Source organism: Fukomys damarensis, unplaced genomic scaffold (genome assembly GCF_012274545.1).
Source record: "Fukomys damarensis isolate Sample0158 unplaced genomic scaffold, DMR_v1.0_HiC HiC_scaffold_21, whole genome shotgun sequence".
Lineage (NCBI taxonomy): Eukaryota > Metazoa > Chordata > Mammalia > Rodentia > Bathyergidae > Fukomys > Fukomys damarensis.
Genome location: NW_022900933.1, coordinates 40,948,958 through 40,972,881, shown reverse-complemented (window position 1 = coordinate 40,972,881; position 23,924 = coordinate 40,948,958). Strand labels below are relative to the sequence as shown.

Genomic DNA, 23,924 nt, shown 5'->3' with positions numbered 1-23,924 from the left:
TGGCCGTGGCCTAGGCAAACACATCTTGTCCGTCTGGCTCACGCTGTCTCTCCAGCAGCAGATGGCCCTCAGGACAAAGGCTCCTCTCAGAGGAGCAAGGAGGTATCCCCTGCAGGCCCAGACTGTCTCCCAGCTGCTCCACCCTCGTTCCCACAGTGCGGTGCAGCCCTTCCTCCAAGCCATTCCAGCCTCTCCTGGACATGGACCCGGCCCCTGAGCAAGCCCCCTCTGCCATCTCAAGATGCCACAAGGAGCAGGGCTGCACCCTGGCCCCAGCCATGCCACCTGCTCTGCCCACCCTGCTGAGCAGAGGCACAGACACAGGGCCCAGGGCCAGGCTGGGGCTTGGGCAAGTTGAAGAATGCTTGCAGTGTGGCCCAGGCATATACACAGGGCTGATGGGCCAGGTCTGGACCCCAGCAAGGCCAGCTGGAGTAGAGGTGGGGTGGGGCACCCAAAGTGAGGTTCCCAGGAGGCCCCAGCCTGCACAGCAGGCTGCAGACAGCAGAGAGGATGTGTCCTCAGGGAGCAAAGATTGTGGCAGCTGCCCCACCAGGAAGCTGGCGGTCTGTCCACTAGTCCTCCACCCCGCTCCAGCTCCTCTCCAGGGGGTGTGGGGCAGGGTGGGGAGCAGCCTGACCTGGGCAAAGCAGACACAGCCCACTGTCCCCAGGGGCAGGAGCTGAGGAAGCTGAATATGCTCGAGGCCAGGGGACCTGGAAACAAAGGATGGGAAGAGGGCCAGGCTCAGTTCAGGGCTTCCGCCCAGTGCATGTTAAAGTCCTTACCCCAGGACCTCAGAAGGTGACAGGGCCTTTAAAGAGGTGAAGTGAGGTCACTCAGATGGCACTAATCCAGCATGACTGCTGCCCTAGAAGAGGCTTGCAAGAGTGGACACGCCCAGAGGGACAGCCCTGCAGGACAGGGAGGAGACACTGTGTGTGGATGGCCTCAGGGAGCTGCTGCAGCCCTTTGATCTTGGACTCCCAGCCAGGACTGCAGACTTAAATCCCCATTGTTCCCTGCCCATCTGAGGTGTTCTAACTGGGCACCCCTGAGCTCGCCAAGGCAGAATCCGAGACCACAGGGGAAGTCGAGGCCAGGCTGGCTGGTATGGGGACAGCCAGGCTGACAGCACTCAACTCTGTCTCTGCCTCCCCACTGACCCACAATGTCCACCCTGAGGGTGGCAGAGACAGGGCTCCTGCAGCCCCTGCCCAGACCTGCCTCGGGGGCCTAGCCCCAGGGACCTGGGGGACACCTGAGACAAACTCTCTCCTCCCTGCCCACCCCAACCAGGCTTTTGCCAAACAGTCAATAAATTATTCAGTTTGCAAAATGCCATTATGTGCAAGTTTACTTAATTGAATAGAATAATTTATGGTAAAACCTGGGGAAAGGAAGATCGATGAGGAGCGGCCCAGAAGAATGATTGAGTGTCAGCGAAGGCAATTTGATTTTTATCCCTCATTATAATAATGTTAAGGGGAAAACATCCACTTGGGTCAGAATCAATGTTTGCAGAGTGGCTAGACCATGAATTTTAGCTGGAGGTGGCCAGCACATCAATAATTAATGCTGTGTCTGCCGCCACAAATAACGGCTGGTTTGGGTACATTGGCCCGCTATCCATAGATTCGATGGTGATCATAAAAGATAATTTAGGAGTCGGTCTGTTGGCGATGCATGTGCAACATGCCCAACATGATTCAGGACGCAGTTGCACATCGGCTTCCTCACAAATCACCGAAGACAGAAGGCGAGAGCGCCCACTTCTTTCCTGCAGCCCCAGGTGAAGTAACAGAGCTAAGCCACCATGCCAGGCCAAGTGCCAGGAGCCTCAGGGCAGAGGGCAGGCAGCAGGAAGCGGCAGGTACACTGTGTGAGCAGTACTCAGACCACCTGCCAGCGCGGGACCTGGGCACTCGCCCTCCCCATCCCTTCCACTGGAGAGCTGTGTGCCACCCCTTCCCTGCTGTGTCCAGGAGAGACAGGCCTCCAGGTCCATGCAGAGCTGTTGCTCCTGCTGCTTTCCTAGAGTCTCCTCATGTTCCATCCAGACCTCTGCCTGTACCTGAGCACAGCTGTACAGCAAACAGCCCGGCCTGAATCTTGCAGGCCAGGAGCAGCAGAGGAGCCAAGGTCCCCAGGGTACTGGTACAGCTGCAGTTCCCAGTGCTCTGCACCCTGGCCCAGAGTCTTCCTGGGCTCCAGGCAGCTCTTTGTCCGCACACAGAGCCAGCTCCAGGGACCCACATTGTCTGACAGGAAATTTAGAACATGTTCCCATTCCTGAAACGAGAAAACAGCAGGTCTTGGCACCAGGGTGGCAGAGCCAACGCGGGTCTGCTGGATACCAGTCCCCTCCCTGCCCTCTGCACATGCCCTGTCTCCTGCAGTGCCCCCACCTTGAGCAGGGCCTCTGTTCCAGGCTCCCCAGAGGGACAGGTGAGGCAGATGCAGCCACAGCCCTGGGGACCTGGCAAAGAGCCCAGGCACAGACACCATTCTGGGCCTTCTTGGGGACCAGGCTCCATCAGTGCCAAATGGAAAGAGGCAGCCAGCTACTGGCCTTCCAAGGAGAGGACTCCAGGAGTAGGCTCCCTGGGTGTCAGCAGGTGTGGCCCCCGCTCTGACCTGGCCCATGGGTCAGCTTCTCAGTGCTTCTCTAGGTCCCTGTATCCCTAAGGCCTGACCTGGGGCGGTGGAGAGGTACCCTGTGTGCCAGGATCCACTCCCAGCTGACAGTCCCTACCCTGCTGGGCACCTGAGCACTGCTTCTGTGCCCCCACCCCAGTCCTGAGTCCAAAATGCAAGAACCTCCACTGCCACAGCGGGTGGATGGAGGGACAGGTGGGCAGATGGACAGTAGAGGGACAGGCGGGTGAGACCGCCACAGGTGTGGGAGCATGGAAAACAACAACTGACAGAACAAGAGGAGGGAAGGTGGCTACAGAGGGGTTGATGGGCACACGGGAGAGACAGCGGGCCCAGAGCAAGGCTGTACCTGTGCTGCTCCTAGCACCAAGCAGACTCTGCCCAGCAGATATTGGTTGAACAAATGCACGAAGGCTGGAAGTGCAGCTCCAGGACACAGCACATAGCTCCACACAAGGCCCCAGGTTCTAGTCCCTCACGGAAAGGAAGCGAGCACAAGTGTGGGGGGGTGTTGTGGAGACAGAGCAGCCTCGCCACCTTCCCCATCAGTGCCAGCACCAGCTGGAGAGAGGATCTGCCCTTTCTCTGCCTGGCCCTGGGCCTCAGCCACACAACAAGCTCTGGCATCGGGGTTGGATGCAGGAACCCGAGCCCTCCACAGCTTTCCTGAGCATGTAGCCGGGGATGTCCCCTCACACCCTGCTCAGACACTGCCACTGCCACCACAAGGGACACAGACTGAGATCCCCAGAGGGAGACTGAGGCAGGGCCACCCCGGGGCTCCATCTCGGGCCCCCGTGACCCAGGCCACCCTCCCTGTCTCTGCTGTCCCCCTACCCTGCCTGCCTGCATCCTAAACATGCCCCCCAGCTTGTTCTGTCCTCATCAGGCCCCTCCTCTGCTCCCTGGAGCTAGTGCTGCAAAAAGATGTGCCCTTGATTCCCAAGGAGAACACATCCGGTGCTCTGGATCGTGAATTCCCCCTGGCCTGGGATCCAGAGGGCTCCCGCTGCTGTGCACATGTGAGTTTCCACAGCCAACCCAACCCCACAGCTGCCACTCACGCATTTGCGCAGCCATGCCTTCCCTCCCGATAAAGCTGTTGTCACCAATTGTGATGTGTGATCCCCTACCCAACAGTCTCTTTCCTCTACAAATTTAATTCATCAACTGGAAACTTCCAGGGCCAGGGATTTAGCTCAGTGGTTCAGCTGCCTGCTTCACAAGTGCAAGGTCCCAAGTTCAATCACCAGTACCAACGCCCCCACTCCAAAAAAAAGCAGAAAACGGGAAACTCCCAGCCCTACAGCACCAATCCACAGACTCTGGTTAGCTTTCCTATGGAGGCAGCAATTGGTGGGGGCACAAAAGCAGTGCTCAGGTGCCCAGCAGGGTAGGGACTGTCAGCTGGGAGTGGATCCTGGCACACAGGGTACCTCTCCACCGCCCCAGGTCAGGCCTTAGGGATACAGGGACCTAGAGAAGCACTGAGAAGCTGACCCATGGGCCAGGTCAGAGCGGGGGCCACACCTGCTGACACCCAGGGAGCCTACTCCTGGAGTCCTCTCCTTGGAAGGCCAATTGTTTTGAGCAATTGGCTCAAAACAGCTTCGAAACTTAACAGCTTCATCCTGCCAGGCAGGAGTCAGCACCCACTGCTAGTCATGGGGAGGGATGAATAGGTGGGTGGATGGGTGGATGGGTGGGCAGATGGATGGGTGGATGTGAGAGAGGAGTCCACCCCTCCACATGGAACTGAGCAGCTATGGGTTAACTGTGTTATTGGGCAACTATGGGATAACTAGGTAACTATGTCCTGAGCAGCTGTGACAACTTCTGTAATCTGTCACCAAAGGAGCATAATGGACTCAGAAAGTCCCGCCAGAACTCTACTCTACCCGTCTCTGCTGCTGTGCTTTGTGTAAATCCTGCTTGCTATATTCCCAGGGAAACGCCAGTGGAGTTAAGCCTTATATATGTAAAGAGCTATATAAGGAACAATCTTCTATTTGGGTCTCCCAAGACTGACAGGAGTCATTCACTGAGCAGCCAGCATCATTAAAAGACACTTTTTGCTCCTATCTTCCTGTTAAAGAGTTGTTTGTGCTGGGCTCCTTGCTGTTTCCTACTTCAGATGGATGGATAGGCAGATGGACGAATGGACGGACAGATGGATGGATAGACGAGTAGAGGGGCTGGTGGGTGAATGAATGGATGAGTGGATGAATGAGAAGATTCCTTGTCATCCCAAAGCTTCCTTCCAGCACCGTGCAGAAGACACTGCCTCAACTGTCTAAAGCATCTCAGACTCAGCAAGTCCTGAAAAGGCCTTCCTTAGTTCTGGGCCTCATGCCTGACCAGAATGCTAACCACAGCCACTGCAGCCACCCTGAATCCCCAGGCTCCTTCTTCCCAATCCATGACTGGCAATGCCCCCACCCACCCCTTCTGGCTTGTGGGAGGCAGCAGATATGGACAGCAGTTCCCAGCCTTGTCCTGACACCAGCACATTTAGAGCCAAGGGCTGGGGAATCCCAGAACCAGGACGTCCCAGCCTGTCGAGCTGCCCACATGTCCAGCACTCAAGGCATCTCACATGTTGCCCACTTTATCCTCTGAGAAGCAAAGTTTTCTCCCAGCCAGAAGGGGCCAAGGGCCTAGCCTGACCCTCTGCTCAGGATCTGCAGGCACCCAGCCAGGGTGGCAGCAGACTGGCATCTGCTCCAGGCAGCACAGCCTCCTCACAAGCTCTGGTGTCCCTGGGACTGAAGCCACATCTCGTATCTCTGCAGAAGCACTTCCTGCCTGCTGGTCTCGGCCCACCCTGAGTGCTCACCCCTTTCATGATGCATGACCATGTCCTACCAGAGGCTTCCCAAGGCTGAGCAGAACCCTGTGCGAATGCTTGTTTCTTTAAAAGACCCTCTGTGCATCTATGAGACACAGATCAAGTAAGTCACAACCCACCTAGACCATTGGCTTGTGTGCCCAGGGAGGCAGCTCCAAGCAAGTAGACCACTGAGCCTGGTGCAGGCCAGGCTGGCTGGTTTCTTAGGAAATTAAACCCTGAACATAATCAAAGGGGACCATTTGGCCTGAGGGTCCAGTGGAAGACACTTCCTGCCCCCATTCCACTGGGTACCAACCTCCTGAGGCAGCAGGGTTGAAGGTGGGGGATCTCAAGCTCATGTCAGGATCCAGGAAGAAGAGGGAGCAGCCCCTGGGCAGGGGCACAGGAGAAAGAAGCAGGGTGGCAGGATTCAGGGTGTAGAGGATAGGGGGCAAATGGAATTGCCAGCCTGTAGCTTGGGAGAGGTGTCTTGGGGCTCAGTGACTGGGGCAGGGAAAGCTGCAGGGACAGAGCATGCGAGGGAGCACCCAGGGGCCGGGAGCAGCCAGGAAGGGGCAAGGAGGCGGGGGGGACCAGATGGCAAGAGAAACGGGTGGCCCCACAGGCACCTTGGTGACATCTACGAGGCCTCACACAGCTCCCTCCAGGCTCATTTGCAAGTCTAACTGCCCGCGGCTCTGCATTCTCACTCCATATGTTGGCACCTCAGCCAAGATGCCACCTGGGCGCTCACAGCCTGGGACCTCACCAGGCTATAGCAGGAGCTCGGGAGCAGGAGGTGCCAAGCCAGCCTCGGGGGGTCACAGGGCCTGCCCCATCCATGTCCTTCATCCCAACAACCTAATGGCCACCAACCCCGGGCTCACTAGCACAGCTCCAGGCTGTGGGCTGGGCCTCTGGGGATGACTAGGCTCTGGAGCACGGTAGGGTCCACAGATGGAGGGCCTGGGACCCCACAGTGGCCACTTTCTCCATGTGCACCCCTCAGGCAGAGCCCAGCTGCCACTCAGGTCAGGCCTTGGGTCACCCATGACCCCAGAAGAGCACTGCCCCCACAGGTCTGCCTGGCAGACCAGGCAGACTCTGGCTGGACTCATTGCAGATGGCCTCCATCTTCCCTTCTGCTGTGGGTAGGCCCAGACTGTGAAACAGGTGGCATGCATACCACTGGGCCAGGGCTTGGGAGGCCCTGGTAAGAGCCCATGCAGTGGCACCACTGGCCACAGAGAGGATGGAGAGGGCACTCTGGTGCCCTGCCCCATGCACACTAGGGCTTTTTCTCCATTCCCACATAGGGAAATGAGCCCAGAGGGGGAAAGTGACCAGCCCAGGCCGCACAGCCAGTTCCTGTATGATGCGTGCCACTGAGCCCCGCTGACGCCAGCACATGTTCCTGTCTTCAGAGGCACACCAGAGACACAGCAAGGCTGAGTCGCATGCTTGAGTCATACACAGGCGGGGAATGAACCTAGACAGGCCAGCAGGTATGGGCCCTGTGGCCCTTCACTGCTCACACTTCCACGTCTATGAGACCCACATGGTCCCCAGGCCTAGAGGCAGACACAGCAGCCGTGGGCAGTACAGTCCTACCCGTCAGCCCCAGGTCTGTCCCCTTGCAGTGAGACCACCTTCCCCTGGTGTCTGAGCCACATCCACCCAGGGTGTGGATCCCCAGACTTCCTGCTTCCTCCCTCAACAGTGGGCAGCTCCCCCGCCACCACCACCTCTTCACACTGACCCTGTGGCCCCACCTCACCCAGTGGGCAAACTCTGGGGACCTGCTCCTAGGGACTGTCCCAGTGCCAGCCGGGAGGAAGCTTCCCCTCGGCCCTCGAAGCCCACCCAGGAACCTCCTAGGCCCCACCCACACACCCTCAGTAGCCACAGTGCCCAGCCATCTGACAGCAGCAAATGTCCCCTCCCCTGGCTCAGGAGCCCAGCCAACAAGAGTGACCTGGGCAACCACGGCCCTGCCAAGGAGATCAGTAGGGACAGGGCAGCTCCCTCCCTAAGATGGAGATGGTGCTGCTACCAGGGCCACCCATGCACAGAGGGGTCTCCGAGACCCCGGGCCACCGACCACAGTCTGGCACCCTGAGCACAAGATGGAGCCCAGAACACTCTGCCCTTGGTGAACCCCGAGTACCCCATGCCCAGCGCCCCTCTGAGCTTCGAGGCCATGGAGGTGCATGAGGAGCCCAGCCTTGAAGCCCGGTACCCCATAGCATCGATGGACCACTGAGCCTCGGAAGAGTCCAAGCTCCTCCACCCCCTCCTTCCCCACGGAGACTCTGGGCTGTCCTCCTCTTCTGCAGAGAGGCTGCGCTGTCCCTCAACGTCACACACAGAGTGGAGGGACCCGACCACACATTTTGCTCTGTGTGAGCCAGGAGTGCTGGGACCCAGCCTTGTCTGACAGTCTCAGCAGGTGGGTGCACTGGCCAAGCCTGGGTCCTGCCTGGGGAGAGGCGCAGAGCTAGCCAAGAAAGAGAAGGCCAAGGGATGTCCGTCTAAGGGACGGAGATGAGAGACAGTGCCCAGGGGCCCAGAGCAGCCACCTGGCCTGCATTCGGAGGCCAGGGGCTGACAGAACCTGGCACAGTGGAGGAGACTGGGCCCACAGCAGTCCTCCCAGGACCCGCCAGCACCACCCAGCACAGTCCCTCTGCCAGGCTTGTCCCCACTTCCCAGGAGTCCCTGTGATAGCCCTTCATTCAGCTGGAGCCCACTTCTGGGAAAACCCCTGAGCACGGCCTCGAGCCCAGGAGGAAGCAGCGAGTCCCAACAACACCCTGGGGCATCGCTCTCAGACAGGGAAGAGGAAGCCAGGTTAGGACGGCAGAGCTGCCCCGTGGAACCTACCTGCCCACCCACAAATCCACACATGGGCCTCCTTTGCCCAGTTGCACAGGTGGACTGATCGAGGCCTGCAACATGGAGTCCCAGCCCCAGCAGGACATGGAGGAGCTGGGACTGGAACCAGAAGTGGGTGCAGAGCTTGCAGAGCTGACCTTGGTGGTCTGGCCTCCCTGTCACCCCTCCAGGCCAGCACCTGGGTCACCCTCCTGCACCCCAGGAACTCGAGTGTGCTACAGGCAGGACCTGAGCCCCCCTCGGCTCAGCCTGGCCCAGAGCCAGGCCCCTGGACAGCTGTGCTCTGTCGAAATTCCTCCCCATAACCCAAGTCAAGACTCCCAGAGCAGAGGCATGGGGCCAGCACCCTCAGGTCCTCAGCCTGAGCCCAGATCAGAGCTGACCCAGGCCTGGCTCAGGACATGGGCAAGAGCTGTGCACGTCATGCGGGGACAACCAGAGCTGTAGATCATATCAGCCTGTCCCGCTCCAGCCCAGGCTCCTCTGCTCATAAAGATGCCAGGAGCTGAGCCCGCATTGCCAGAACCACAAATTAGGGCAGGTGTGGGATTTAGAGCACCGCCCCCTGCCAGGGGGACCAGCTCCCCAGGACAGCCACTGAGGCTGTGAGAAATACAGCCTGTCCCTCCACCCCCCGTGCTGGAGGCTGGGAGCGATTTATTCTGGCCACAGGGCCCCACATCTAATGGCGGGGATGATGCAGGCGCAGGTTGGGAGGACCTGTAGATGCAGTAGGCGACCCAAGCCAATACCTGGTGGCCCCTGGAACCCATGGTCCCTGCCAGCTCAGCTATGCAGGGCCCTCTATGGGCAGTGGGCTTTCTCCTCAGAGGGGTGGGTTTCCCAAGTGGGAAGTGGGGTCCAGCCTGGTGCACAGGGGGCAGGTGGGCTGACCAGTGGCAGAAGGAGCCCAGGACACCTGTCCTGTCTGACCTCACTCCCCCAAGGTGATGATGACCGCAACATGCAGGCAGCTCTGGGGTGACCTCACCCGGCGCCACCCTGTGGGTTCTCAAGGACGTCACTGCTCCTTCTCCCAGCCCTGGGGCCAGGTGAGGACACAGCCACCCTGTTATTCTGCCATTGTCTTGCCCACTTCGAGCCCACCTCTGGGCCACTGGGTTCACTGGGCCAGGCATCACCGGCAGCTGCCAGGGAAGGCACCAGCCCAGACTCGAAAGGGCTCTGCAGTCAGGCCAAGGCAGGTCCTGCTAAAAGGGTCAGGGTGGGCAGGGGACCACAAAAGGAGCCCCCAGGAGCCCTGACGAGGGAGACAGGAAGGTCTGTGCTGTCTGTGATGACACATTAGCCTCTGGGGTAAAAGCCCTCAGGACCCTCAGGACCCTCAGGACCATGTCCCCAGGGGATGGAGAGCCAGCAAAGATGGCCAGGCCTGAGAGCTCCGGGATGTCAAGGCAACCTGCTGAGGACCATGTGGGGACCAGACAGTGCTGCTCACCCCAGGGACAGATGGGAGCCAGAGAAGTGACACAGACAAACTTTGAGGGTGCCAGGGGCCAGAGGTGGATGCTCAGTTACAACCCACATGGAGCTAGACAGCCCCATGTAGAATACCAACCTGCCTCCTCCGCTTATACTGACCGATGTGAGCAAGGATCGAAGTCATCAGTGGGAGGAGACCAATCCCCCAAGGAGACAAATTTCGAGCCACACAGGCCAAAGCTCAACCCCACTGGAAGTAAACTGCCCCCTCATTCCTCCTGTGGCTTCCCGGATGGGGTCCTGGGCCAAATGGATTAGAGGGGAAACTGAGGCAGTGAGCATTAAGGCTCCCTTCAGTTGTTCTGTTTTGGTTTTGGTTTTGCAGTGCCGGATGGATGGAACCAGAAAGGATGGAACCAAGGCTTCCCTCACACACTAGGCAAGCCACTCCCTGGTTGTAAGTCAGTTTTCAGGTGACTGAAATACACAAAGTATAACAAAAGGCCAAGGTGTGATGTGGCTGGGTGCACTTAGACAGGCACAAGGGATGGGAGACCCTTGACTTCTGGCTACAGCTGGGTGTGGAAGGGCATCCGAGGGAAAAGGACCCAGTCCCTGCCCTGCCTGCCCCTCCTGAGGCCCCAAGACCACAGACGCCCCAGCTCACTGCAGAGACCCCAGGATCTCTGCCTGGGCTCATCTGAGGGAGACAGACTAGGACACAAGCCTGGGGCTCCTGGACCTCACCAAGACTGGTTCTGAGTGGGCCTCTTTTGGACCTGGCCTCTGAGTCCACCCCAGCAGCCTTGCCCAGAGGAAGTTGCTCCTTAGCTACTGGGGACACCTCCCACCCTCCTGGCCTCCAGGCTTCCTGTGTGGAAACTGCAGGATCCCGCCACACCAGACAAAAGGTCAGGAGGGCGACATCTCCCCAAGCTTCCTTCTTGCTGGAGTGGACCCCGCCCCAGCCCGTCACTCCAGTCCCAGGAGAGGACCAGCCATCAGAGTCAGCACCCCACCTTGTACCCTCCCAGCCCCGCTCCTGGGAGGGCTGGGGGACAGTGACCACCAGGGACACGGGGTGGGGAGGCCAGGGCAACTCCAGGGAGCCTAGAGCCCCATGTACCAGAGGCAGCCAGCCTGGAGACAGGGAGTCCCCAGGGAGACTGTGACACTAGCAGAGAGGACTGAGGCTACCCACCCGCTGGGCTCTAGGAAGGCATCTGGAGCAGCAACATTGGCTGTCAGTGTGGCACCCTCCCTGGGCACCCCAGGCAGATGGGCAGAAGGAAAGAGATCTTTGTCGGAACCCAGACTGCAGACCAGCACAGCTGTCTCCAGGCCCAGGACTTCCAATGCCACTGTGCCACTCTCCTGCCCCACAGCAGTCCTGTTGCTGCCCTAGCCGTCGCCATACGTCACCATTCCTGCTGCAAACATGGCCCTTGAGACCCAAGCACTCACTCCCAGGGCACCAGCTCTTGTTCCCTGCTGAGGCTGGTCCAAGGTGAAGGGGAGCCCCTTGCCCTCAGGGATAGTGGCCTCGGGGGCAGCAGGATGGCAGGGCCCGGGGATCACTCGCTCTATCCCAGCCCAGCTGGAGTGGGCCAGGCAGCAGAGCAGGCATGGACATGCTGGCATGGTGAATCAGGCGGGCACCTCACCCCAGGGAGCAGGTGGCCCGGTGCCAGGGTGCCTTGGAGCCTGTGAGAGACGCCAGCCACACTGCTCACGCCAGGCCCCTGCCCTCCCCAAGGCCCTTACTCCTACCCCAGGCTTTTCTGATCTTGACATCCCCAGGGGCCCTCCCACCTGCAGGCCCCCAAGTGCATCTAGTAAGCACACAGGAACGGGGACTTGGGTACCCCCTGCCCTCTCTGGGCCTCACTTTCCCCAAATGTTTGACAAGCAGGATGCACACAGACCCCATGAAGGGCCTGCCCCTGCTCTGGCTCAAACAGCTGGGCCCTGGGCAGCCACAGCTTTCCCATCCATAAAATGGGCATTCTGAGACTCGGGCTGGTTCCCAGGCTGTAATGACGGGGCTGAAGGCTTTGATGTCCCAGATGAAAGGCCACCCAAGGCTCCCAGGCCTGGCCTGGGACAGAAGATTCCTTGTCCAGAAGAGCAGACGCCGCCTTTCATGGGGCACCTGGGCTGTGGGAATCGGGATCCACCCAGCCAAAGCCAGGCATCCCCAGCTTGGACCACAGAGGCCCCACTGGACAGCAGTGAGGGTCAAAGGCTGGTGACCCAAGACAGGGGAGGGACTTTAAGTGTTCCTTGCAGCAGGAAAGGAAGTGCCCACCCACCCCCACCATGCAGGGGACACGGTGCAAGGGACACAATGCAGGACCAGGGGCCTCCTCAGGCCTTCCCATGGGCCAGCACTACGGGTCCCCAGACAGCAACTCGGCAGGCCGGGTCTACCCTAAACCATGTGCAGGACCACATACCAGGCAGGCTTCTCAGCCTCCCCTGAGAACCTACTGGCCGCCCCAAGCTCTGCCACACCCTGCCACCCCAGCGGAGTCCTCCAGCAAACAGAGCAGCCTGGGTGGCTCTTGGCTGGCTCAGAACAACCTCGCCCTTCCCAGGAGTCTGGGCTCTGCTGAAGCCAAGTCTCAGAAGACCTGGGGAGGGGGACTTGGACCCCACCTCCCAGCTGGCCTCTGATCCCCACCTGAGGCTGGAGGCCACACCCACGGCCTGGACATCCCGAGTCCTGACCCCCAGGCCCCTCATCCTGTCCCATCTGAGACATCAAGGACAGGACCTATAAGGAGACACAGCCACCTATCCACCCATGCGTTCATGCTTTGGCAAGCGCCCCAAGGTCTGTGGGCCCACTCTGTACCTGCCACTGGGGGGTGTGACAATCCATGACTCAGAGCCGCCCTCCCCTGTGGCCCCACTGAGGCGAGAGACAGAGACCACATAAGATGTGACAGAGGAGGCGCCACACTTACCACCTAGAGCCAGGAAGAACACCTGCCGAGCAGGCCCTGGAGGGGTCCCAGACTCAGGGCTAAGTGTGTAGGGCACATGAACTGGGCCAGGGAAATGGGGTACAATGTGGGGGTGCTCTGGTCAGGCCCAAGCAGGGCAGGCTAGGGGGACAGGTGTAGCCCCGAAGGCAGGGGCGGGCAGCAACAAAGAAACAGGTGTGGGGGCAAGAACTGATTCCACGGGGATCACTGGATATGAATTAGCAAAGGCTGCCAGACCCTGCGAGCACTGAGCCCAAACTGGGAACAGGGCCAGGGAGAGCCAGCCCCTCAGGCAGGGTTCCTGCCTGCTCTGGGTCCCTGGGCCTTGATGTGCCCCAAGGGTACGGCTGTCTCCCAGCTAGGCAGGCAGGAGACAAAGGAAGAGGCCACCGAGGGGTCTCCAAGGGGTCGTGCTACCCACCTCTGCCTCCCCAGATGTCACACCACAAGAAGGGAGCCAGCTGACACCACCCCAGCTCCACACCTGGCTCCCCACCCCATCCTGGAACCCTGAAAACCTAGCAGCACCCAGAGAGGGCATGGGGATTGGAGAGAAAACTGGTGGCCCCTCACCTGCACAGTGGCCCCTGAGGGGCTGTGGCACAGGCTAAGGCCCCAGCACAGCCCTCCTGCCTCTGGTCCCTCGGATGCACCCCAGCCGTACTGCCCCACCCAGCCCCAGGGAACCACAGGGAGGGCACCATGTCCTGGGCAAGGGACCATGTGATCAACTCTTTTATTCACAAATAAAAACCATAGCAAGATGTTATCTACACGTTTGTACAAAGGTTCAGACATCCTATAAAACACGCAATGTCAGAAAACAGGCCTGTGGAGCAGGAACATCACAGGCTGCAGGCCCACCCTGCACGTAGGACCTCCACAAAGAGCCCGGCCCCAAACAACTTCTGTAGAAAACCATAAAAACATAGATCATTTGTCTTCAAATTCCCACAGCAAACTCCGTGTTCATAGGCAAAATGATACAAAAATAGGAACCTAACAGAACATTTAGAAAACCCTTACCCCTGTCTCTGGCATAGGTGATTGGTTTTGTTGTGGGTTTTTTTGCTTGCAGTTTTGGTAAGAATTCCTGCCGTGGAAGAAGGCATCGTGTGCACGTGGCCTGGCCCTCGTCCAGGGCCCTTGGCATCCTCAGGACAGAGCAGGGTCCTCAGGGAAGGACAGCATCCGGCTCCAATGATCCCACCGCCAGCGCCTGCTCTGCCAAGAGGAAGCCGCTGCAAAGGAAAAGAAACTTGAACCTGACCAAGGGCTGGGACCGGACTGCTCACTTGAGGAAGGTGGAGTTGACAGAGCCAGCTGGGCACAGCTGCCAGAGCTGGGGCCCAGCAAACGTCTGCTGGTGTCTCAAGTCCATAGCACCAAATGCAAAAAGGAGAAGAGTCCAACTCGAGGTAAAAGGCACTTGCGTGGCTGTCGGGGTGGTGACCATCTCCCGGCCCCCCTGACCTTGCTTGCTCCATCCTCGCCAGCCGGCCCTCCCCTCCCCACGCCACATCTCTCCGAGACCTCCCATCTTCGCCTCTCAGCCCCACCACATCCTCACTCCATCTCACATCTGGTCCTCACACCACCTGCAATCCCCTCCCCTGTCCAGCGCCTGGCCTCAGACGTCCACCTCCTGTGGCCCTGGCACAGCAGTGGTGGTGGCGACACTGATGTCAAAGCAGGTGACCATCATGACGTGGGCCTTGCACAGGTTCACACACTGCTCCAGGGCGGCTGTGGCTCGCTCCAGAGCCACTAGGTACTCAGCCGACTCGGGCTCCAGCTCCGGGTCCACCTCAACTGGGGGGGGGGACAGACAGGGTGAGGACAGGGGCCAGGCAGCAGGCAGGCTCCTGAAGTCCCAGGAAAGCTGCCCGGCCCAGGGACCTCCTGTTCACTCCCTCTTGCATGACAGCAGCTGGAGGGCAGACAGGAGCAGGTGGCAGGGCGGGGGACACAGCAGGTCAGGGAGAAGGGACTGGAGCAGGGCAGAGGGTATGGGGCACTCACACTGCTCCAGCCAGCGGCCAGGCTCCACCATCAGCCGGCCCTGGGTCTCAGCCAGCTCCTCACAGAGATGGTTGCGCTTGGCCTGTACCTCCTGAAGCCGCTGCTGTCTGCGCTCAGCCAGCCGCAGCTTGGAGCTGACACTCACCAGGCCCTGGCAGAGGGACACGCAGGCTCAGGTGTGGAGACCAGGGCTCCCCCGGGAACACTCTGAACCCAGGCCTCCCTCCACCCACCGGCCTGGGTGGGCACACAGGAGGGTCACCAGCGTGGGCACAGGTATCCACCAGGCTCCTCCCACCATGCCTGCCAAAGGGGGATATCAGGGGTCACTGCCGGCTCGGGGCTGGACAGGGCTGGTCCCTACCTTCTCCGATTCCTGGGAGGGCTGTGGACAAGAGAGGGTGGTCAGCAGTGCCCAGCTGTGCCCACTCTGCCAGCCCTGGCCCTCAGCCTCCACCCCTAGCCCCAACCTGGGCCAGGTCCTCCCGTGGGGGCAGGCGGTGACGCTGCAGACGTGCCACATCGTCAATCTCATACACCTTGATCTCGAAGGGCTCCTTCAGAGTGCCGGCCAGTGGCGGGGGAAGGTCCACCCACTGCCCAGGCAGAGCGGGCTTGCGGCCCAGCGCAGCAGCCTCGGGCATTGGGGCTGGGATCAGCCGCCGCCTCTGCAGACCTGGAAGAGAGGACCACGTGCAGGTGAGCAGAGGCTGGGCACCCTGGGCCCCCCTAAGCCCCAGACCTGGCCACCTTCACCTGGACAGCCACTCTGGCTACCCCTGCAGACACAGCTCTGTAGCACCGAGTGCCAGCTCATTCAAACCCTCCCAGCCCCAACTGCCCCAGGACAGGGAGAGACCGGGCTGCTCTCCCCCCAGAGCAGTCCCGGCATAGATTTCCAGGCAGCTGGGAGACTCACAAGCGAGGAGACCCAGCTCTCACCAGCCCTCACCTGGCTCCCCAGGACTCCAGCTGATTCCCCACATGAGGCTGCCCTAACCGGGGTGAGGACCCACCCCTGGGGTAACCAGGGGCATCAGAGAAGGGCAGTCCCGTGCATGAGTATAAACTGTAGAGAGCAGGGCACGTGCTAAAGCCCCAGGCATGTCTGAGAATGGTCAAGGGATACATGCATGTGGAACTTGTGAGATGCATGCCCCTTGTCATGGGTTCGTAAACTGGGGAGCTGCACACATCCAGTACCGAGAAGCCCGGGCACGATTATAAACCGTCAAGGGCCATGCACACCTGGCACCTGTGCACAGTGCTGGAGAGCACCCACGTGCTGCGCCATGCTGGGGGGCTGCAGAAGAGGCCGGGCACAGGCCCTGGCACAGCATGTACCTGCCAGGAATCTAGACTGCAGTAGCTGCCCACCGAGGGCTGTGGCACCCACCTGTGGCCCTCTTCTTGGGGCACTTGAGGCTGCGGGAGCGGGACCCCGGGGAGGCAGCCCCGCTCTCACTCATCGAGTCTGGGGCCGAGGATGCGCTGCCGGTGGCCTCACTATCCCGCATCACACTCTCATAGCCACTGCTGCCACCGCTGTGGTAGAAGAGGGCCGTGCGGCCCATGGCGGGCGGGAGCTCCCCGCTCAGCACGCTGCTATTGTCACTGCCGTGCCCGCTGCTGTAGCGCTGGGGCCGCCTGGGTGCTGTCACCTTGCTGTAGGGAGAGGGTAGGGTGGGGCCCGCAGGTGGCTGCTCCTCCACGACATTCACACCGCTGTCATTGCCGCTGTCCGAGTCCGCGGAGCCCCAAGAGAAGCCGCCCCTGACTGGAGCCCCACCAGCTGCCAGCTCGTGCACGCGGCTGTGAGCAGCCCGGAGTGCCTGCTTGGTGCCCATGATGGTGCCCCGGCCAGCCTTGGCCCCAACTCCAGGAGCAGCCCGTGGGGCCACTCGGGGTCCTGTCCCAGGGCCACCAGGGGGCCTGCCAGCCACTGGGGCCAGGGGCTTCACTGACCCACCCAGAGCCCGAGAGCCACTGGCCATGAAGCTGCGGCTCTTAGCCCCACCAGTTGGGAGCTTGGGGGCACCCATGGACTTTGCTGCGCTGCTCCGGCCAGCAGGGGACGGCCCGGGCATGGGGCTAGCAGATGGCACACCCAGCCTGGGCACAGCCCGGGGCAGCCGTCCAGGGGCTTCCCGGACCTTGCTGTTGCTGTGTGCCAGGCCTTCATACCGCTCCAGGGACATGTGGCCAGCAGGACGGTGGGCCACCTCCATCCTGCCTGTCCGGGCCTTGAGGCTGGATGTGGCCTTAGGAATGGCATGGTCAGGCCGGCCACTGGGCCGAGCCTCCTCCTCCCCACAAAAGGTGGCAGTAGCCCCTGTCCGGGTGAGGCTGGGGGCCAGGATGGGGGCCTGGGCTGGGCCGCTTTGCTCCAGGCTGGACTTGCGCACGGGAGGGGCTGGGGGGGCTGCCCCACCAGGCCTCGGGAAGAAGCCTCCCTTGTGAGCCATGCCCTTCTTGCTGCCAGGAGAACCCCTCAGGTTGGTGGAGCAGGCAGCCACCTCAGCCACAGCGTCCCCACAGGAATTGGCAGGTGTAGTCACCCCCAGTGTGGTGGCTCCCCGCCGCAGCGGTGGGATCCAAGCCACAGCCTCTGGCCTGCGGGCCACCCTGGCCACCACCACACAGCCATCCACCACCCGCTGGGCATTAGCTGGCCCTGCTTGTGCCTCAGGGAGCCAGGGGGAACCTGGGGTAGGGCTGGAGGCATCACAGTCATCTGCACGCAGCAGCCATGGGTCCTCAAACAGGCTTCCAGGGCCGGGTGGGCTCCGGCCAGGGCGAGCGCAGACCATATGGCTGGCCGCACAGGTGGTCCTGGGCTTCCGTGGAAGGCTGGAGTGGATGGTCTGGGCTGTGGTGGTGCCCTGAGAGGACCTAGACCAGGGCTCCCGGCCAGCTCGGGACAGGCCCGCAGCAGCTGCTTCCCCAGTGCACGGACTCTGGGCTGGGCCAGAAGCATCAGGCCTGCCCTGTTCAGCAGACCTGACACCATCCAGGGAGCTGCCCCAGATAGGGAGCTCTGGAGGCCCAAGCCCAACTGGTGCATCGTGGCTAAAGGGAGGCTGTGGTGTGGGGCTGCGGCTGGCAGCTGCACAGACACCAACCTCATTGAGCCAGGAGCCAACAGAGGAGCCAGGGCCACCTCCTGGCCGGGACCCTCCCTCCAGCGGCCCCCCAGGTCCCTCAGAGGCCGGAGAGGTATAGGCGTCAAACTCATCGTTGATGCTGCTGATGATGCTAACTGGCCGAGAGCCCGAGGCCAGGGCCTGCAGGGAGCAATCGCTGCCGAAGCTGGCCAGGCTGGAGGGCCGTGCAGCGCCTGCCAGAGCCCCCAGGGGCAGCTCCTCTACCACTGTGAACACAAGCTCATCCTCGCCATTCAGCTCCACGGGCTGCTGCAGGGTCACTGTGGTGGTCAGCAGGCCCCGCTCCAGATGATGGCCACGCGTGGATGGGCAGGGGCAGGCTGAGTCCAGGGCCAGTGGGAAGTGCCCCTGCCCACTCATGCCCACGGGGGGTGTCCGTACTGCTCCGTCAGTGCCCCCTCCCCGGAGTTCCACCAGGTCTCCCAGGGCTTCTGGCTGCCTGGGCGGTGGAGGGGCCGGGCTGGGCAGCGGCCTCCGGCCTCCGGCCCCTGCAGCCTTTTCTGGAGCCAGTGGCTCACACCAGGAGCTGCCATCTTCTTGCTGGTTACCCTGGGCACCAACCCTGACAGGGTCCAGGTCACCCTGGTGGATGTCTGGGCCAGGGCTGCCTCGAGGGGTGCTAGTTGCCACTGGGGGGCCCACACCCTTCCTGAGGGACATGGCCTCAGGTGGCGAAGGCTTCCTGCCTCCTTGTGCCAGGCAGGCCTGGGCTCTGTCGCTGCCGCCCGGGACTCCAGGGCCCTCACTGCCATCAATGCACTCTAGCCGCTCCTGCAACTCCGCGAATGTGCTACAGCGGAAGTGGTCGGCATCCCGGGGGCCAGCGGAGGGCCAGCAGCGGCTTAGGGAGGGGACAATGGGCACGAAGTCCGGAGGGCCCTCGTTGTCGGTGAGCTCGCGATCCGACAGCGCTGTCCCGCCTGGCCCTACATAGATGACCGTGTCACAGGACTGCTCACTGCTGGACGAGTAGTCGGGGTCGCCGGGCAGGCCAGGCACCGGGCAATCAGGGACCAGGGCCACCGCACGCGAGTGGAAGGGCCGCAGGTAGGGGGTGCGGCGGGCCCGGCCCTCCTCACAGGAGCTCTCCCCTCCAGAAGAGCTGGATGCGTGCTGGGGGTGACAGAGTGGAGCCCTGTGAGCACACCCTACCTCCAGTCAGCTCGGCCCTGCTCCCTTCCCCTCCCAACAGCACTGTGCCACTGCCACCTGTAGCATCGCAATGGCAGGGGCCACGTGGCATGGCTGGCTCAGTGCTGGGAACCACAAGAACCCTGCCCCCTGCCACAGGGCCCAACGAGCAGACCCAGAACCCAGACTCGAGGCAGTGTGGCTGAAGGCCCCGAAGTCCACCCTTAGGCCCTGTGGAAGGGTGCCTGGGAAGCCCCTTGCCAGGGTGGTGCCAACATCCTACTGCCCAGCGGTCTGCTGTGGGTCCAGGGAACCACAGAGAACCACAAAGCCCACAGCAGGCAGCTCCAGCTGGGCTGGTTGGGAATCCAGGCGTGGCTCCCGGCTCCCTCCTGGTACAGCCCCAGGGGCCTGCAGGTGCCACAGCAGCCCGCAGCATGTGGCATGGGGCAGCAGCACAGAGCCCACCTTGGCCTTCTTCCTGCGCAAGCGGTGGATGCGGGCGGCCAGCTGCACGGTGCTGAGTGTGTCAGCGTGGTGGGCTGGAGCGTCTGACACGTGGGCAATCATGGTGGTGCGGCAGCTGGTGGTGGCCAGGGACTCCTGGAGCAGCATGGTGAGCCTGTGATCCCTGGAGAATCAAGGGGCAGCACCGTCAGGGCGGGAGGCTGGGCGAGGGGCAGGGTGCCGGCCGGGAGATCAGCTACCCCCATAGTCCCAGGCCTGCCTTAGCACCATCTGCCAGGTGTCATGCTCACCTGTAGGGCACATGTTTGGCACCGTTGACCAGAGCCAGGATGACACTGCCTAGAGCCGACAGGGACAGACACAGGGATCCCCCGGCAGTCTCCTCACCCCGGCCGGGTGCCACCTCACAGCTGCCTAGATCAATGAGGTGCAGGCGGCTGCGGCCTCCAGACACTGGAAAGAAAGGTGGTGGTGTGTGCCCGGGAAACCACCCTCCCAGGACCCCAACGGACAGCAGGTGGCACTTACTTCCCCCCTGTCCACACTTCTCTACACGGTACTGGTAGACATGCAGCGTGAAGAGCAGGTGGGAGCTGCGGCCCCCATCCTCCCTACTGGCCCGGGCATTGCGGGAGGCCAGTGCAGCGTCCAGGTAGAAGGCCGCTTTCTCGGCCGTGGGTGCCCGCAGCTCACTTTGGTTCTGCACCTGCAGAAGATAGAGGAAATGTTGACTTTAGGGGATTGGGGCCCTGCGCGGTCCCCCACCCCACCCACCCTGCAGCCCTGGAAGGACAGTGGCCCTGGTGCACCTGTGCCCCACACGCCGGGTCCTCCCGCAGGTACACGCCTGGAGACTGAGTGTCCTGGAGGCTGCCAGAGGCCACGTCGGCCAGCAGGTCCCGCAGGCTCTGGTCCCAGCTGCACACCTCCACAGCCGAGACACGGATGGAGAAGCGCGTGCCCGTCCTCTCCCTGCGCTCCTCCGCCAGGCGGAAGAGCCAGGAGATGGCGCAGGGCACCACACCCAGGCTCTGGGCTGAGCTGTCCTTCCCAATCATGGTGTACGACTTGCCTGGGGACCACCGGGCATGTCAGGGTCCACCCTTGTCCACACACGCCTTTGGATCCACCCCAGTCCTGCCCAGGGTCTTCAGCGAGGCCTCTGCCTTCTCTGCAACCTCAGCATCCCCTCCACAAAGACTCCTGTGCCCACAGGGCAACCGTGCTCCTTCCCCACCCAGGTCAGGGTCCAGAGACTGTAGCAGCACATGGGTAGTGGGGTGACCGGAGTGCTCACCAAGGCTCCTGTGGCCAAAGGAAAAGATGCAGCCATCCGCCCCACCAACCACAGACTGGAGCACGTCGGCCACGGTCCCAGAGCAGACCTCAGCCTGGGGAGGAGCCAGGGGTGAGGCGGGGCAGGGGGGACTGCAGTCACCACCTCTGCCCCATGTGTGAGCCCAAAGCCTGTCTGCCCTTCTCACCTGCAGCCCACCAGTCCCTGGGGCAGGCACAGGACCACGTGTACAGAGGATGGGACATGCATGAATGCACACAGAATAGCTGGCATATGCTGGGTCTGGTGGCAGCAAGCATGCTCACACCCCATAACATACCTGTGCATACCCCATAACACACATGGCACACACACATCCCGTAATGCAGCTGTGCACACACTCCACAATGCACCTGTGTGCACACACATCCTATAACACACCTGAGTGCATACACTACAAGGTGGGTGTTCACAGACACACCCTATATTGCACACATGCACACCCCCATAACAGAGCTGCTGCTGAGGTGGCCACACTAGAACATGACAGCACACAGGAGATGTGGTCAGGCTGTGTGAGGCACACAAGGCTGGGAGGGGTGGCCTCGCCTCCAGGATAAAACAGCCCTGCCCAGAAGGCTTCCCAGGAAGGTGATACAGAGACCCCAGCACCTCAGGTGGCTCGGCAGGCACCTGACTCTCCACCCTTCCCCCTCGCTCCCAGACCCGGCCCAGTACCTGCTGCGAGTCTGCAGGAAAGACGGCATCAAAAGCAAACGTCCTGGGCGTGGCCGCAGTGGCCGCACGCCGGAAGCCCGCAGCCCCTGGGGGCCCAGCGACCGGATCGTACAGGGCCACCTGCTTCTTCCGAGAGTCCACCTTCAGCAAGGATGCAGACTCGGCCAAGCGCTGGGCACCCTGTGCTGGCCAGATGCGCAGCATGACTTTCACCTGGGGCAGGAGAGCAGGCTCTGAGGCCACACCCGCCCAGCTGGCCACTAATTACAGGGCAGGAGGAGCAGCGCGAGCTGGGACAGCAGAGCAGGTCTCAGCGCAGGTACTGACACCGCAGGAATGCGGCCCAAGCAGATCCCTATGAGATCAGCGGGCAGAGAGAACATGAAGCCCCAGGCAGGTGGGCGGGAGGATGGCAGACAGCAGCTGAGAACCAGGGGCCACAGGCTTAGGTGTGATGGGGTCCCATGAAGCAGGCTGAGAATAGTGTTGCCCATGAGCCTGGGGGCTCCTCCAGGACCCTCCTCCCCAGGAGTCAAAGTCCCTCAGGCCCTGGGGACCAGGAGACCGCAGGAGCATCTATGGATGGCAAGTGGACAAGCCATGCAGGGCGATGGGTCTCAGAGGGCCAGGGTGGCTCTGGTGGGGTGGGGTACCCAAGGTCGCCGCCTCTGGCCAGGGGGGACAGGACGAGGGTGGGTCTGAGCCGCAGGTGCAGTCCCCTGGGCTCACCACAGTGCCAACGTGCAGCTCTAGAGCACACAGCGCAGCCCCAGGTGAGCCCCTGCACAGCCACACCCCGAGAGGGAGCACTGGGCCCAGGCTGCCGTGTGGAGAACAGGACCTCAGGCAAGTGCCCTTTCTCTCATGTAGGACACTGGGGGCCTCCAGGTGGCACAGCCAGTAAGCACGCGCTATTCCCACGAGCACCCCGAGTTCGGGCTCCTCACAGCCAGGCTACACCTTCTGCTGGAGGACAGTGCTGTCCACTTTCCGTGGGACCTCTGAGGTCTGCACACCCATATAAATTATATTACCCAAGACTCATTTCAGAGCCAATATTTTTCACGGGTTTTAATTGTAAGTGACAGATACATAACGCCAGTGAAATTGGTTTACCATGGTAAGGTGCACAAGCGCACAAGTGCCATCCCCTCCCCTATGACGTGGGTGCCTGGATGTGCAGACCCCGCGGGAGGTGGCCCACACTACACCCTCAGGGAGAGGTGTAGAAGACACTCAGCTATTGTGCTGCTGAGGACCTGGGCTCCATCAGGCGAGAACGGATTCTTTTATTCCCCGACGGCATGAACAAAACTATTTCATTTCCAGATGCCACTGCAAAGCAGATAAAAATGTGCACTTCCGGGTAATTTCTAGCAATTTTTTCTCCAGTGCGAACTCCCCACCACTTCAGGAGCCAAATGGGTTCTGGAGATTTGAGAGAATTCCTGGCAGGGAGGAGAGCCCCAGAGGAGCCAGGACACAGCACTCAACACTGGTGACTACCTCTAATCCCAGGTCCACCCGCAGCCAGGCAGGGAGGGGACCGGGCAGGCAGTGGCCACCAGGTTGCCCCCCTCAGCTGTCCTCGTCCCAGCGCCGGGCCATTGTCTGCTGCCACAGAACCTGTCATTACAGCAGGGAAATGACAGGGTCCTTGCAGGAGACAAGCTCATTGAGTCTCTCCCCAGAAATGTGCAGTTATCACAAAGCCAGGGAGGGAAAAACACATTTTGCATTAAAAAGGGGAGGGCTTCCAACTCCCCAAGGTGGCCCAGGCAGGGGAGGGGGGAGGGGCGCCACTCAGAAGCCACCATGAAAGGGGTGTCTTTTTTAATACCACAATATGATGAATTATCTTAAGTAGCACATTAATGTCAGAAATTGAGCGTAATCTAACTTCTTTCCTGTGACAATATTAAACGCCTTTCAAAAGGCTTTTTTGATATGTGACATTAGTGCTAATCACACCCACAGCTGGGGAGGGGCAGGCATAGGAGGTAGAGACTCAGAGGCTGGTGGCCAGGGCCCTGTCCCTGGCAAAACAGACCCCAGCTGAAGGCCACACCCTGCAGGAGTACCTGGCTAAGGCCTGGTTCCCAGGAACCCTGTGGACAGAACAGCTGGACCTCTGGGCAGCCATGTTCAGCTCAGCACTGCCAGCCCAGAGGCAGCCCTGTCCTCCACCTACCAGTCCCTCAGCAGAGGAGAAGCCCGGGCACAGACAGGCCAAGTGTCCAGGACAGCAGAGGCCAGAGCAGGAATCCAGTGCCAGGCTGGGAGCTGGGATAGCCCGGCCCTCCCTGATG

General features: G+C 61.2%; 1 protein-coding gene across 1 annotated transcript in view; it reads right to left on the bottom strand.

Annotated features, from left to right (window-relative positions):
• Nucleotides 1-13,527: 13,527 nt before the first annotated feature.
• The window catches only part of Kif26a (kinesin family member 26A), a 33,762-nt gene continuing 23,365 nt past the window's right edge, over nt 13,528-23,924 (bottom strand). Inside the window, exons 7-17 of the mRNA XM_010607376.1 lie at nt 21,616-21,828; nt 20,899-20,992; nt 20,411-20,673; nt 20,130-20,307; nt 19,892-20,054; nt 19,602-19,764; nt 16,235-19,115; nt 15,309-15,514; nt 15,203-15,223; nt 14,839-14,989; nt 13,528-14,628 (exon numbers count right to left, since the gene is read on the bottom strand). Of these exons, the coding sequence (XP_010605678.1) occupies nt 14,447-14,628; nt 14,839-14,989; nt 15,203-15,223; nt 15,309-15,514; nt 16,235-19,115; nt 19,602-19,764; nt 19,892-20,054; nt 20,130-20,307; nt 20,411-20,673; nt 20,899-20,992; nt 21,616-21,828 (4,515 nt within the window). The 3' untranslated portion in view covers nt 13,528-14,446. The remainder of the gene's footprint in view (nt 14,629-14,838; nt 14,990-15,202; nt 15,224-15,308; nt 15,515-16,234; nt 19,116-19,601; nt 19,765-19,891; nt 20,055-20,129; nt 20,308-20,410; nt 20,674-20,898; nt 20,993-21,615; nt 21,829-23,924) is intronic.